The 14,583-nt window shown below is 38.5% G+C and overlaps 1 protein-coding gene across 1 annotated transcript in view; it reads left to right on the forward strand.

Annotated features, from left to right (window-relative positions):
- Nucleotides 1-14,032, forward strand: part of COL25A1 (collagen type XXV alpha 1 chain) — a 592,248-nt gene extending 578,216 nt beyond the window's left edge. Inside the window, exons 36-37 of the mRNA XM_056803096.1 lie at nucleotides 850-888; nucleotides 8,553-14,032. Coding sequence (XP_056659074.1) covers nucleotides 850-888; nucleotides 8,553-8,555 — 42 coding nt within the window. The 3' untranslated portion in view covers nucleotides 8,556-14,032. The remainder of the gene's footprint in view (nucleotides 1-849; nucleotides 889-8,552) is intronic.
- Nucleotides 14,033-14,583: the final 551 nt, after the last annotated feature.

Here is a 14,583-nt window from a genome sequence, read left to right on the forward strand (position 1 = left end):
GGTTTAAATTTTTTTAAAAATGTTTAACCATTGGCTCTCAGAGGGGAATATGTCCACTTACACTTTTTTCCTTGATCTGCATTACTTAATTTTATCCATCACTTTTAAAATTTTAAATTAAGTAACAAAACAATAAATCAAAACCTGCTTTTTAGCATTTGCCAATTTCCAAGATGTAAATTGCTCACATTGAAGATTTAACAATTGGCTCTCACAAACCAAATTCAAGCTAGCTCCAGCACATCCCTGTACAGATAATGAATGAAGAACAGAATTCTTTGACTACAGCATGGTTTTTAATTCAACTAAATGAGTCGATTCTACTGTGATTGATGATCTAAAAGGGGAGAATTATAATGAAAGGAAGTATGATCTTAAGCATGCATAAATCCTAAGCTTCAGATAGAAATGATAAGACACTGATCATTTATCATGCATAGACTATTCTAATCAGGTAGGGATTTGAGTTTAGTTTATATAAATTGGAAGCATGAGAAAGATAATGAAAAGATAAGCACCTTCGAATTACAGTACTTGATATTTAAAGATGATGTTCTGAATATCTATAATTGGTCAGTTTCTTAGTGTGCTTTTCAAAATTATGTTTACTGTACACTTTATTTGTTAAAATATATTCATTCCCTCTCTAGAGGATATCTGAATTTCCTTCATCAGATTTGAAATTCTATATTCTATTTTCAGAAATCCTCTTGAGAAAATTAAGGTAGAAATGTAGAATCAAAACTCAGGGCTAGAGCATTTGGGTTTTTTAAGCCTGTGAACAGCACTATGAAGTTCTGTTCCCTGTGGGGGTCCTGAGAAATGTCCTTTTTGTTCTCTTTGGAACAGGGGCCGGATGGATTACCAATGCCTGGGTGTTGGCAAAAGGTAAGATCAATTGAATATTTTCTATTAGCCTTGATGTGGACTAAACCTTTCTAGAGTTTTTCATACATTGTAAAGCAGCCTTCAGAAAAGTCAGCTCATGAACAAGCATGGGGTTTAGACTCTTCTGGAGAGATGTCTTTATCTAAGCTTGTCCACAAGTTCTGAGCAAGGAGCCACACCAAACAGGGTGATTGGAAAACAGTCCCTGATCCTTAGCCAGCATGTTCCCAAGTCTTTTGGAAGTTGACTGGGGCATGCAAAGAGGTAGTCCATCTTAATAAAAGAAAGCTGTTTGTCTCTCCTACAAACTTCCTCTGACTAAAATAGTCCCGGTTTTTGTCTGTTTATATATGTTTAACAGCAGTGGGTAAAGCATTTCATAGAGAAATCATTGGGTTTGAAAATGACAGAATCCTGCCAATATAATCAATGAAGCAGACAGGAGGAGAATTTAGAGGTTTCTTTCCCCCTTTGAAGCTCCACTGATTTGTTGGCAAGATGTCAGGTAAATTTAGGATGTTTTTAAAGAGGTGTGATTGCCTTCATCGAATATAGATTTAGAACTGGAGGGACCTCAGAAGTCACTTAATTCAAGCCCTCATTTTATAGAGGAGAAAACTGAGGTCTAGTAAGGTGAACTGATTTACCCAAGTTCCTGCAGGTAACTGGTGGTATGGAAGAATTCCAGAGCTGACCTTTCTCCCACTGCACCACTGACTTCTATAGAGTGCCACCAATTTTGTCTATCTGTATTAAAAGAAAAATATGTAACAGACAAAAATGACCATTTTGAAAAGCAATGGAGCCAATTAGCTTTACCCACAAACAGTTTATATATAATATCATAGCCACTGCCAACAGAAACTACTCTTTGTCATTTAAAGGAAGGTCTCTGAGCCCAGACCAATGTTATTACATTTCTAGGACTTTGAGGGAGCTTGGTGGCTCAGTGGATAGAATGCTGGACTAGAAATCCGGAAGACCTCATTTCAAATCAGACTCAGATATTTACTAGCTGTGTGAGCCTGAGTTTCCTTATCTTTAAAATGGGGGAAAGCATCTATCTGGGTTGTTGTAAGAATAAAATGAGAGGAGGTAGCTGGATAGCTCAGTGGATTAAGAGCCAGGCCTAGAGATGGGAGGTCCTAGGTTCAAATCTGGCCTCAGACACTTCAGACACAGTATTGACTCCAAGACAAAAGGAAAGGGTTTAAAAAAAAAAGAATAAAATGAGATACTTATTAAACACTTTGTTAAGTTTATGATTAAAAAACCATCTTTTCACCCTCAGTCTCCCCTGTCTGGGCAAATTGCTCCAATAAAAATGTCGTGTCTATCTGGACAAAGATGGAATGTCCAAAACAACTTGGCCTTTTTAACTATTTTGTTCATCTTTAGTTTCAGATCTGGGTCCTAGCTAAAGCAAGAGTTTACATATGTAGAATGTTTGCTCATGTTCTGAGACCTTACTCTTTTCTGACTTTGAAAAATAGATCTTTAGAGAACATTAAAAAATTAAAATAAAAATTTAACAACTTTAAAAAGGTATATCTTTATAAATATTAAGTACTTAGAGTAGATATGAACCTAGGAAAATCTTCTTTTTTCATTTTTACTATCCGCTTGCTTTTTATCTGATGCTGCCATGCTTTCCAAAAAATAATCCTGCTGAATTCTTTGTACAGTTAGTGTGGGTAGCAGTATTGTGATATACAAATCCAGAGTAAATGCTCTTTTAAAGCCATTTAGTAAGATATAATCATGATTACATTTGTTTGAGCCATCAAAAGAGGACTGATATCATTCCTCTAACACTATAGATTTCAACCTTTCTACACCTTAGCCTTTGGTCTTAATAAATTGCAGGGGTCCAAAACATTCCTTATTTATAAGGATAACTGTGAGTTATAACACAGAACAGGCAGGATGGCAATGCCTGATTTTCCCCTTTGGTCATCTGATGGCTGAACTGCTGGTATCCAACCTCTTCAAAATGAACTACACTGGTCCTTGTACTAGTAATCCATTACTGACCTGTATACAATTTCTCTGGGGAAACTAAGTGGAATAGTGGATAGAGTGCCAGATGGGAAGTCAGAAAAACTCATCTTCATGAGTTCAAATCCAGCCTCAGACACTTACTAGCTGAGTGACCCTGGGCAAGTCACTTAATCTCATTTGCCTCAATTTCCTTATCTGTCAAATGAGCTAGAGGGGAAAAAATGGCAAACCATTCCAATATCTTTGGCAAGAAAACCCCAAACAGTGAGGAAAAGTAGGACATGATTGAAAAATAGCTGAACACAGTCTCTCCAGCATGATAGAACAGACCACAGGAAACAGACACTTTACTATGTAATATTTCCAGAAATCCAGGGTTTCCTCCATACCATGAAAAGGTCCTGACGTTGGATTTTAGTAGAATAGTCATCATAAAAGGTGAAATGCATTATTCTAGAGGGGGAGAATGGAATGGAGAATGGAAATATAGCCTTGAGCTGGTTCAATACCACTTCTTAAAAGTTCCATCTAAAACTTTGTAGACCTATTGGAACATTTAACTTATTATTAGTGCCTGAGAAACTGTAACTATAAATTGAAGAAGAGTTATATAGAAGGGGGTTTCTATAGAAATTCAATCATAGGTCCAGACCTGGGGCGGGGGGAGAAACATTAGGGGGGAAAAAAAGAAATCCAACTAAAGGGAAGGAAACACTAAACAATAAAAGGAATGAAATTAAATCATGAAGCCAGTATCTTCAGCATTAATTTGGTTTATCTCCCCAATTTTCTATGGCTCATTCATGAAGGCTGGAACCATGTGGAATTGTGGAGGCACAGAAAAGAGCTCTTAGTTTCTATTCACCCCACAACTTCTGGAAGTGGATCAGCCCCTGTACAACTCTTTCATTGCAAAACCAAAGTTTTACCAACTAGGTCAAGAAATATGATTGAGGGAAACAATTTTTTCTTTGTTTGGTAGCTTCATTTATTCAAAGCTTTCTGTGCCTCTTTTTTCAGGCTTTCAAATTTTAAGTTGCTACTTGCTTTGGGGATCAGATGATTCTCAAAGAGGTAGACTCATCTTGCATTCTTACCATACGGCCATAATAATCCATTCAAGGAGTATTTTATGGTATCCAGTGATAGAATTGCTACTTATTTTTAATTCCCTATCATTTACATACCATGATGATCTTTAATGGTATCTAAAAGGCTAGCTCTTTCCATTTGTAAATCTTGACTATAAAGATGGAAAGACTTAATTTCTCCCAGTTTCTAACCTATTTATAACATTTTTATTTATTTATTTATTTTTAATTCCTTTCCTTCCATCTTGGAGTCAGTATTTTTGACTAGCAATACTTGATTGCCTCCAATTCAGGAAAATGTCCAGTGGCATCAGTATGCCTTTGATAGAAACAGAAATAACAGAGGATCATAAGGTGACTAGAGTTGCACAGTGGATTCAGAGTACTAGATAAAGAGTCAAAAAGATGAGAGTTCAAAATCCAGTCTCAGATAGTTACTACTTGTGTAACCCTGGGCAAGTCACCTAACATGTCTGCTTTAGTTTCTTCCTCTGTAAAATAAGGGATAATAACAACACCGCTACTGCCCAGGGTTGTAGTGGAGATGAATGAGATTAATACATGGAAAACTCAATGTAAATATGGGCTTATATTTATTTTATATTATTGGTTATATTATTTATTATTTATAAATAATATTTATACATTTTATTATATTATTTTAATATGCATATTTATGTTATTTATTAAATATTAGTATATTTAATTATTAACTACAATTAATCCTTTTTGGAGAGGTAGCATGAAGTAATGAATGGAGAGCTAGCCTTCAAATGAAAAAGACATCCATTCAAACTCTACCACCAATATGAACTAGCTATGTGACCCTTGGCAAATCACTCAACCTTGCTTTGCCTTTTTGTTTGTTGTTATTCAGTCATTTTTCAATCATATCTGACTCTTCGTGACCCCATCTTAGGGTTTTCTTGGCCAAGATACTGGAATGGTTGGCCATTTCCTTCTCCAGCTCATTTTACAGATGAGGAAAGTAAGGTGAACAGGATCAAGAGACTTTCCTACGGTCACACAGCTTAGTAAAAGCTCTGAGTTCAAATTTGAACTCAGGTCTTCTGGACTACAGGCTTGGCTCTCTATCCACAGGGGCCCCGCGCTGCCCCTTTCATCATGTTAGGCAGTCATTTGAGACTGTCAGGGGCAGAGTTGGTGCTGATTTGGTTGTGAGGATTCTCTCGCCACAGCTTTCCTATATTACAGGTCTAGTCTGAAACAAAACAAGAACTCTACCTGAACCAGCATCACAGGACTATAAATCACGGTGATTAATTAGACAAGTCCCTCTGGTCAGGGCCTCTTCCAACAGCAATTTGCTCATTCATTTGCTCAGTCCATCAAAAGCCATTTAGCGAGCTATAGACAAAGGAAAGTACAAGGCACCGAGCTCGGGCAAAGCCATTCGATCTTTGTTCAAACGTCTTTTGTTTCTGGTTATGGGTTCACATGTCTAAGTGAAATGGCCCCAGGAGATGAGTATATTGAACTACAGACAGAAACACAGCAGAGTGGTCGTATTTTGTTCCCAAGAAGGGAGGAGCAGATATGTAAAGCTCTTCCTTCTTCCAACCGTACTGGGATGGGAACTTCCTGCAATCTTGTTGCTATGTCGCCTCGAAATTTCAAAAAATACTTTATCTCCAGACAGACCTGTTCAATTTTCAATAGAATTCTCAGGCCACAATGTGACAGCTTCCAATTTGTCCAGGATCTGAGGATGCTCTGAGGAAATTTTTAAAACTTGGAAAGTGGGCACCAAGGTGCAGGGGGATGGATAGAGAGCCACACCTGGAGATAGGAGGATTTGGGTTCAAATTTGACCTCAGACACGTCCTAGCTGTGTGACCCTGAGCAAGTCACTTAACCCCCATTGCCTAGCCCTTACCACTCTTCTGCCTTGGAGCCAATACATAGTATCAGTTCTAAAACATAAGTTAAGAGTTTAAAAAACAAACTTTTTTTTTTAACTTTGGACAATGTATCTTGTTTTCTAGAGCACAATGAAGTGCATGCAAATGCTCCCTCACAACAACCTTGTAGGATAGGTAGTACTGATATTACTACCTTCATTTAAGAAATGAGAAGTCAGGGGCAGCTGGGTGGCTCAGTAGATTAAGAGCCAGTCCTAGAGACAGGAGGTCCTGGGTTCAAATCTGGCCTCAGATACTTCCCAGCTGTGTGACCCTGGGCAAGTCACTTGATCTCCATTGCCTAACACTTACCACTCCTCAACCAACACACAGGATTGATTCCAAAATGGAAGGTAAGGGTTTAAAAAAAAAAGGGAAAAAGAAATAGGGAGTCTTTTGTCATTTGTTTTTTTTTTAATATGTGTCTTCTTCCACAAAATTACAAAAATGGAAAATATTTTAAAAGAAAAATAAGTGAGGAATCTGAGAAAGGTGGAGTGAATCCTCAAAGAGAAGAATGTTGAAGCCAGAATTTGAACCCAAGTCTGCTGAATCCAAGCTGAGCAACCTTTGAACAGTAATTTTTTGAGGTTCTTTTTTTTCTGAAAATTACATCATGGTTTGATTTGGGGATTAGTATGAGCTTGGGGAAAAGAGAATGACAGTTTCTTATGTTGAGTGATACAATGAAATATCATTAGTTTCCATTGTAAGGATCCCCGTGCACACTCTTTTTCTACATATACTTGGTGGTATATGTACCACACCATATGTAACCTCCAGGTAGTTGCAGAGGGAACCAGACTTGTGATTTTATCTATGTGAGGAACTTCCAGTGTGGGAATTCTCCCTACCAATGCCTGTTGGCCACTCATCAGTAATTTGGCTTTTTTGAGAGCTGACGGGAAGCACAGAGGGGTTTAAAAATGACTTGCCCTGGAACACATAGTTAATGTGAATTAGTCCTATAGTAATGGAAAATCCAATCAATAAGCATTATTTATTGAATACTTAACAAGTGGGGGCACCAAGGTGGCTCAGGGAATAGAGATACAGTCCTGGAGACAAGAGAACCTGGGTTCATATTTGCCCTCAAACACATCCTAGCTGTGTGATCTTGGGCAAGTCCAGGAACGCAAATAAGAGAGACACCAATTGCTCTAGAGAAACTTACATTCTAATGGGAGATCAGTGGTATCAATCAAGTCAATAAGCATTTACTGTTCTAGACAGCCTGTCTAACTCTGGAGATACTAAGAAAGTTAAAAACAGGTATCTGCCCTCTGGGAGATCCAGTGGGGAAGACAACATGCAGGTAACTGTTTACATACACGATATCTACAGAATAAATTGGTGGTACTCTCAGAGGGCAGGCATTAGCTTGGAGGGGGACCAGGAAAGACCTCTTAGAGTAAGTGGGATATGAACTTGGACTTTCAAGGAAGTCAAGAGATGGAGTTGAGGAGGGAGAGACATGGGAAGGATGTTTTGGTCTAGGCAGTCACAAGTCTCCATTGAGAATGGAGCCATCTAGCAGGAAATTGTCGCCTCCTTTCAAGAGGATCAAAGAATCTTAGATTTTGATCCAGAAGGGACATTAGAGGTAATCAAGTCAAGCCACCATATTTTATGGATGAAAAAAAAATGAGGTAGAAATGTTAGGTGACTTACTTAGCATCATGCAACTATTAAGTGGCTGAGGCAGGGTTTGAACTCATGTCTTCATGATGACAAGTCTAGCACATTGTGGTGCTGCCCACAGATCTACATGAATCCAATGACTCTATAAGTCACAGGCTAAAAGAAGACATTTTACTCACAAACTGCTCTACCAGTGGCAAAAGGGAATAATAGGTCAACCACATACAGATATTTCCATAGCTCCCAAGAGGGCTAGACTAGCATAGTAAAGGACTGGACACATAGACTATATGAATAGTTTTGGTTTTGAACCAGAAACAAGATTTCATGAATAATGATTTTGTTGTTATTAAGTTGTGTCCCACTCTTTGAGACCCCATTTGGGGTTTTCTTGACAGACATATTAGAGTAGTTTGCCATTTCCTTCTCCAAATCATTTTACAGATAAAGGAAACTGGGGAAAACAGGATTAAATAACTTGCCCATGGTCACATACAATATCTACAGTCAGATTTGAAAAAAGGACTCTATTCACTGTACCATCTAGCTGCCTGTAGTAATAATAACTAGTATTTAAAATAGCTTTAAGATTTACATAAGAGCTTTAAGACTTACAAAGAGGTGCTTTACAAATTCCATCTTATTTTTTTATCTTCACAACAACCCTGGGAGGTAGGTGCTATTACTATCCCCATTTTACAGAAAAGAAAATGAAAACACTTGGAAGTTAAGTGACTTGTCCAGGGTCATATAGCTAGCAAGTATCTGAGGCCAAATTTGAACTCGAAATTTCCTGCCTCTAAGCCCAGTGCTCCCTGCATTGTACTACCTAGCTGGCTAGCACTGATCTCTCTGAAAGAGGAAGCTTTCTGTGACAGTAATCCATTTGGGGATTTATTGATAAACAATAATCTCTAGCTAGTGAATGTTTTATTCACCAAGTTTACCATGGCTAAATTTCCAGACTACTAATATTACTTATTGATCTTGTTTGTTTGTTTTTCTGCAGTGATGAATCTAACCTTCCAAGCATGAAGTTGTGTATATAATGCTCTACATTTTGTATTTATAGTTGGAAAATGAAATATAGATTTTACAAGTCTGAGATATGTTTACATGTAGCTGCTTCTACCTGTTTGAATTGGTCCATGTGTACATCTTTTCTTCATTTACATCTGAAGTTAGGCAGTTTAGGAAAGCATGTGGAGAGAAACCTGAAAACACACAGATTAAGAGCTCTCTCTCTCACACACATATGATGATGTGTAGCCATGTGGAAACAGCACAGAGAGAGAGCGATCACGCCTGCCATGTTTTTTTCCCTTCCATTGGATGTCCATGGACAATAGGTTCCGTGAACTAATAGTTTACATGAAATTGTGACCAAATATGGACTAAAGGCTATGAAATGTATGGTACTGACTGATTGTACGTAGAAATGAATGTCTTCTCATCCATATTCACTTTGGCCACTGCCTCTGACCTGCGTCCTCCTTACCGTGTTGAGAGAAACTAAAAAAGCATGAAGTGTGTGCCTACCCTGCTTGCCCAATGCTAACCTGCTGCTTGCCGACACCTCTGATCCCAAACACTGAACTTTTTGTCCTTTTGTCCTTCCCAAGGGGGTCACGCCATGGCTTATTGCCAAAAAGAGATAAGTCTGTGGAGCAAGAACACACAAAAGGTCTTGTATTTTGAGGGAGCTGCAGTCCTGACTGCAGAGCGACAGCTTCCAGTTTTGTGGGGTCCCACAGGCCACCTTGGTTGAAAACACAAGGTGCCGGGCCTGTTGCCCACCAACAGTTTTCCTTGTACCGCTCCCGGCGGTGAAGGCGTAAAAGGCGGCCAGGTTCAACATCACACACTGTCTCTTGTGTGACCAAGAAGTGAAGAGGTTTACAAAAGCAAACACCCAAAGGAGAACAAAAATGTTTTCCATTTTAAAATACAATTAAAAAAAAAAAGAATTTCGCAACTGAAAAACATGGGTGGTTTGGAAAGAGGATGGAGATATTCAGTGGTTCTTCTGGGGTAGGAGATACTTGGAACAACCAACCTTCTCTCTGAGGAATGAGACAGCTGGCGATCACCATGATGCATACTAGGGTTGCTAAAGAAAGGACGGGCCTTGATGAGAAGTCAAGATCCCACCCTCTCCTACAGAGTAAAGTGGCCAAGTTCATCTGGACAGTCTATACTGCAACGCGATTGGACAGTGTACTTTTGGAGAAAAGATCCATTGTTGAACCTTTTCTGCAGGGTTTTGGAAACTGACATTTCTTTTGATTTTTTTTTGGGCCCTCAGGCCACCATCATTTCCTTGGCCCTTTGCTCCGCCAAGTATTTGTTTCCATTTTCTTTTACACCTCTGTTGTGACCAATGTTGAAGTTCTGAAGGAGGGAATCCTTCAAATCTTTTGAGCCTGCTTCTGAAAACATTACTTTTTTAACTTTGAGTATTCTCATTCTTTAAGAGACACTCTCTTCTGTCCAGCACTGTGACACAGTGGACCTGGAGTGACGATCCCATCGAAGATGGCTAGAAAGAGCTCAAGAAGAAAGGCTGACTCTTGACAAATTAACTCTTAAGCATCCAAGTGATGCCTTTTCTTAATTTCAGTGCTCTCCTTCCATATAGGAAATATGTACTAGGTAAGGTCACTCACTTTCTGCCTGAAACACGGCTGCAGGCGCCTCTCCCAGTGCAGAATTGCTTTCTATTCCTTATGGTTCTATTTAGAGCTAAGCTGTGTCTCTCTTCAGATTCTTTTGTAATTATGGTTACGTACCTGAATGTTTGTCTTATCCACAGACCAAATCTGAGCTATCAGAAAGATGTCAGGCAGAGCTCTTTTTCACAAATAGAGCAGCTGTTTCCACCTATCTGTCCCAAAGCCCCTAACCATCTCAGGCTGTCTATTTCTTGGACGCTTTGAAAAGGAAATGCTTTCTTGGCTATTCAAAATGGAAAGGTTACCTCAAAACAAGTCTCGGTGGAGACGGGTCTATACTTTTGATCCATGCTGTAATTTAGAGCCCCTCTTGAGTGTGTGTCCTTTCACAGGGAAGTTCCCCTTCCATGCACGCGTTTTCAATAACCGAAAGGAAAGCCAGATGATCTCCAGCTCCCTTTTTATTCAGTTGCCAGCATTTCAGAGGGGATCCATGATCTCTCTTTTACAGTATGTAGCAGAATGATCAATCATACCAAATGTACTCTTTTCTTTTTTTCTTGTTCTCCCTCCCACGCCACTTTATTCCTTGGTGACTTCTTTCCAGGGTGGGCAGGGCCAGGTAATCAAACCCCTGGATTAATTCATCCAATTGGTAACTTTTCAGTAACATTCCACCCCGAGGCCCATCCAGCATTCTTGGGAGTCTTTGAGGAGCATCATGGAATCTTTTGTGCTAGGGCAGAGGTTAGGATGGAGGGGACTTGGGTGAATGGGGCAAAGAGGTCTTCTTTGTCTGAAGCAATTTGTCTTAAGCCAGTGTTGAACAGAGTCCTAAAGAGGCTAGAGCTCTGGAGTCTTTAAGAAAAGAGCTATAAGTATAAGAATTTGGCAGGTAGATTTCCACCTTGTTAGATTTTTTTTTCTTTCTGTTTCTCTTATAGAAATGAGTGGAGGAGATTAATTACTCCTTAGAGTTTGCATAGATTCAAAACAGAATACAAAGGAACTTTCTTTGATCTTATCCCCCAGTGGGATGGCCTCCCATAAAGTTTTTGGTTTTGTTGTTTTTAATTTTTGTACAGGGCTGTTCCACCTTATCTGCATATATAGTTTTGTGACTGATTTAACAGTGCTGATTTTTATTCAATGAACAAAGAAAGCTAGGAAACGGATTTCTGTGTACTTGGGAATTGACCTAAGGTACTTCTCCACCCAGGGAGAAAGGACACTTGGGTGTGTAGGCATATATAGTATATAGGCACCAAATACTCCCAGATGACCACTCACATTCTCATCTAAAACTTTTCTTTCCAATCTTCAAAGGCTGAAGTCTGTCTTCCACCGAAAGAGGTGGTTATCCATTTCATTGACTAGAGAAGTCCTACTAGCATGAGGGTCTCTTTGAGTGACTAGCAATGTGATCCAAAGGGCTAGTTATGTCTTTTGGAGACAGATTTTGGAAAGGTGCCTATTTTCTTTGTGGACCTTTTTGTCTGTGATAGTGAAATCAGGGGAGGGGTTGACTGCATAAAAGAAGTTTTGAGTATAAAAATCAAGCTTAGCTAGTTTTAAAAAGAGAAGATCCTCTGAAAACACAGAACTGGTCTTTTAAACCGATTTTGACCTTGTTTCAGTGCTAAGATATTTTTATTGGAAGGGAGAAGTAAGCTCTATGATGGGTCATATCTTGCCTCTTTGGCAGCCTTCCTTAGCCAATTTGGGGCTGGGAGAGGAAGGGAATCCTTTTAAATGGGCAGACTCGCAGTGATGGGGAGTCAATGGCCAGCCCACCCTCTGCCCAACTGCCACCATGTTTCACTGACCTGAGTTTACGTAAAATGTGAATCCTCTCACTTTGGGTTTCATGGTTTATCTTATTTCTCCCCCTCCCCCAAGGTATTTATCAGCTCTCACACTCACCCTCCCAAGTCCCTGTCTCGAGGGACCAAGATGAGACACACTACCTATACTTGAACACGGGACACAAATGTGTATATATTTTCTCTGGTTGTCATTTATCTTAGTCTCAATCTAGCTTGAGCGAATAGTCCTTTTTCCCTTCCCTTTTTCTTTGGATAATGTTTTTGGGAAATGAAATCTATGACAGAGGTTGTTGGCACTATATACAAACTTCCTTTCCCTTTTTGGTGAATTTCTCATCCGTGTGTAATGTTCTGATTAGTCAGGGAGTACCTGTATATCCAGCTTCTTATCCAGCTTCTTTAATGATAGCAAACATGTATTATAAATGCAAGTTTGGAAAATGGTCAAATCAGCATGCCTGCAACCATGAAAAAAGCATTGTGTATAGCATTTTGAAATGTTCGAACCCCTCCAAACTCCCTCTTTATATGCTGCTGGGGTAGCATGAAAAATTGAAACTCTCATTTTCAAGGTTTATCTTATTAAAAGTATGGCCCTATTCAGAAATTTTTGTTCTGCTGTTTGGGCACCTTCCAATAAATGAAATCATCATGGTGGACAAACAGATACCAGCATTTCAAGCTTCTTGGTTCTACCACTTGAAAATCAAACTGTTTGTCTGGTTGGTTTTTTATCAGTAAGTCTTGAAGATGAGCTTGGAGAGTCCTTTGATCTCTACAGAGTCTTATTTCAATTTTCATTTTTTAAGCTGAAAACTTCGGTACCTCTAGAAGTTTGGTTCTGTATGGGAACTCATGGTTCGAGTCAAGTGTGAACAGATTTAATGATGTGATGTGTGCTGCAATTAGAATAACACGTTTAAAGTATCACCAGTATTTGTAAGCATTTACTGCAATCCTGCTAACTTATTATGAAAAGAAGGATGCTAAGCCCTTCTGCAGCATTGGCTTGGTTCATGGGATTCACTGAAACCTGTAGTAGGGTTTCACCAACCCCCCAACCTGAATTTCTGGATGAATTTATACTAATCTCCTACAGAATGAATAGCAATGAAATATAATGCTCCTTTACATCTTTAAATTTTAAGTGAAAGAAATGCAAGCTAGTTAGGCTGCTACCATGTAGAGTTTTCCTTACTTGGTAAACTGCAGATCTTACTCAGTCTAGAACTTTAATTTCATCATTTGTTGATGCTTAACCAAAAATTATCAGCATTTCCCATAATACAGTTGACATTTACACACAACTCAGAAATGTTATTGAATTAGATTCATGGAAGATGTTTTACATATTGTTAACGCTTTGTGTGGATATTCTTTTTGTTGTTGTACATGTTTGGGAAAATAGGATACTGTGCAACTTATTAACATTTGTAAAAGATGTATCTGACCATCTTTTTCTTTGGAAAATATTATATTTTTATTTTTTACTTTTTTAAGTTCATCAATATGTGCAGTTATTTTTGTATTGCAGAAGACACGCGATCTACATGACAGGAGAAAAATGCAAAACGTCTTGGCAAGCTTGACACTACTAATGTTTGATACCTTCAATGGGCCAGTCTCATGTCATTGATTATATTAAGGATATTTTGTGTCTTATCACTGTAAATATGGCACAAATCTGGATTTCCCAGTTATGTAAATAATAGCAAAGCTACATTTTGATGACTTATTTTATCTTCATTGTAACCTTTATGTCTGACTTTGCTGAAACAGAAGAAAAAACAGCATGGGTTTGATTTTTGGTTTGAAAATATTGCTTTGATTTTCCTTTTTTTTCTTCACTTTTTTATTTGAGGTTTTTTTTTAACTTGTCTAGGGGGTCCCTAGTTTGTGAGAAGTTGATCTTCAGAATTATTTTTACACTATTTATGACTTATTTTCATAATGTAAAAAGTGTGTAATTATTAAAATATTAATCCAAACAATGACTTTGGTTTGTCTTAAATTCTGTGTTCATGCAAGTCTCAGTCTGATCTCATGGTTGAAAATAAAGTGCGTAAAAAAAGGGTGATCCAGGGACACCTAAGAGACTCAGTGGCTTGAGAGCCAGGTCTAGAAATAGAAGATCTTAGGTTCAAATATGGCCTCAGACACTTCCTACTTGTGTGACACTGGACAAGTCACTTAACCCAAATTACCTAGCCCTTACTGCTTCTTGTCTTGGAACCAATACTTAGTATCAATTCTAAGACAGAAGGTAAAAATCCCCCCTCACCCAAAAAAAGAAGGGTGATCTGTTATTCCTTCACTAAAGCAATGGATTTGAAAGTATGTGGGCTGGGAACACTACAGCTATAGGTTCCCAATGAGACTTTTAGGGGGTCTACAAGGTTGAAACTATTTTCATAATAATGCTAAGAAATTTTAATCTCTAATCTGAGAAATATTGGTAGATGTAATCCACAGAAACCAAAGCTATCTGTGAGCTCCTCCATAATTTTTAAGATTATGAAGGAGTCCCTGAGATGAAACATTT

The sequence above is a fragment of the Monodelphis domestica genome, chromosome 6, assembly GCF_027887165.1.
Source record: "Monodelphis domestica isolate mMonDom1 chromosome 6, mMonDom1.pri, whole genome shotgun sequence".
Classification (NCBI taxonomy): Eukaryota; Metazoa; Chordata; class Mammalia; order Didelphimorphia; family Didelphidae; genus Monodelphis; species Monodelphis domestica.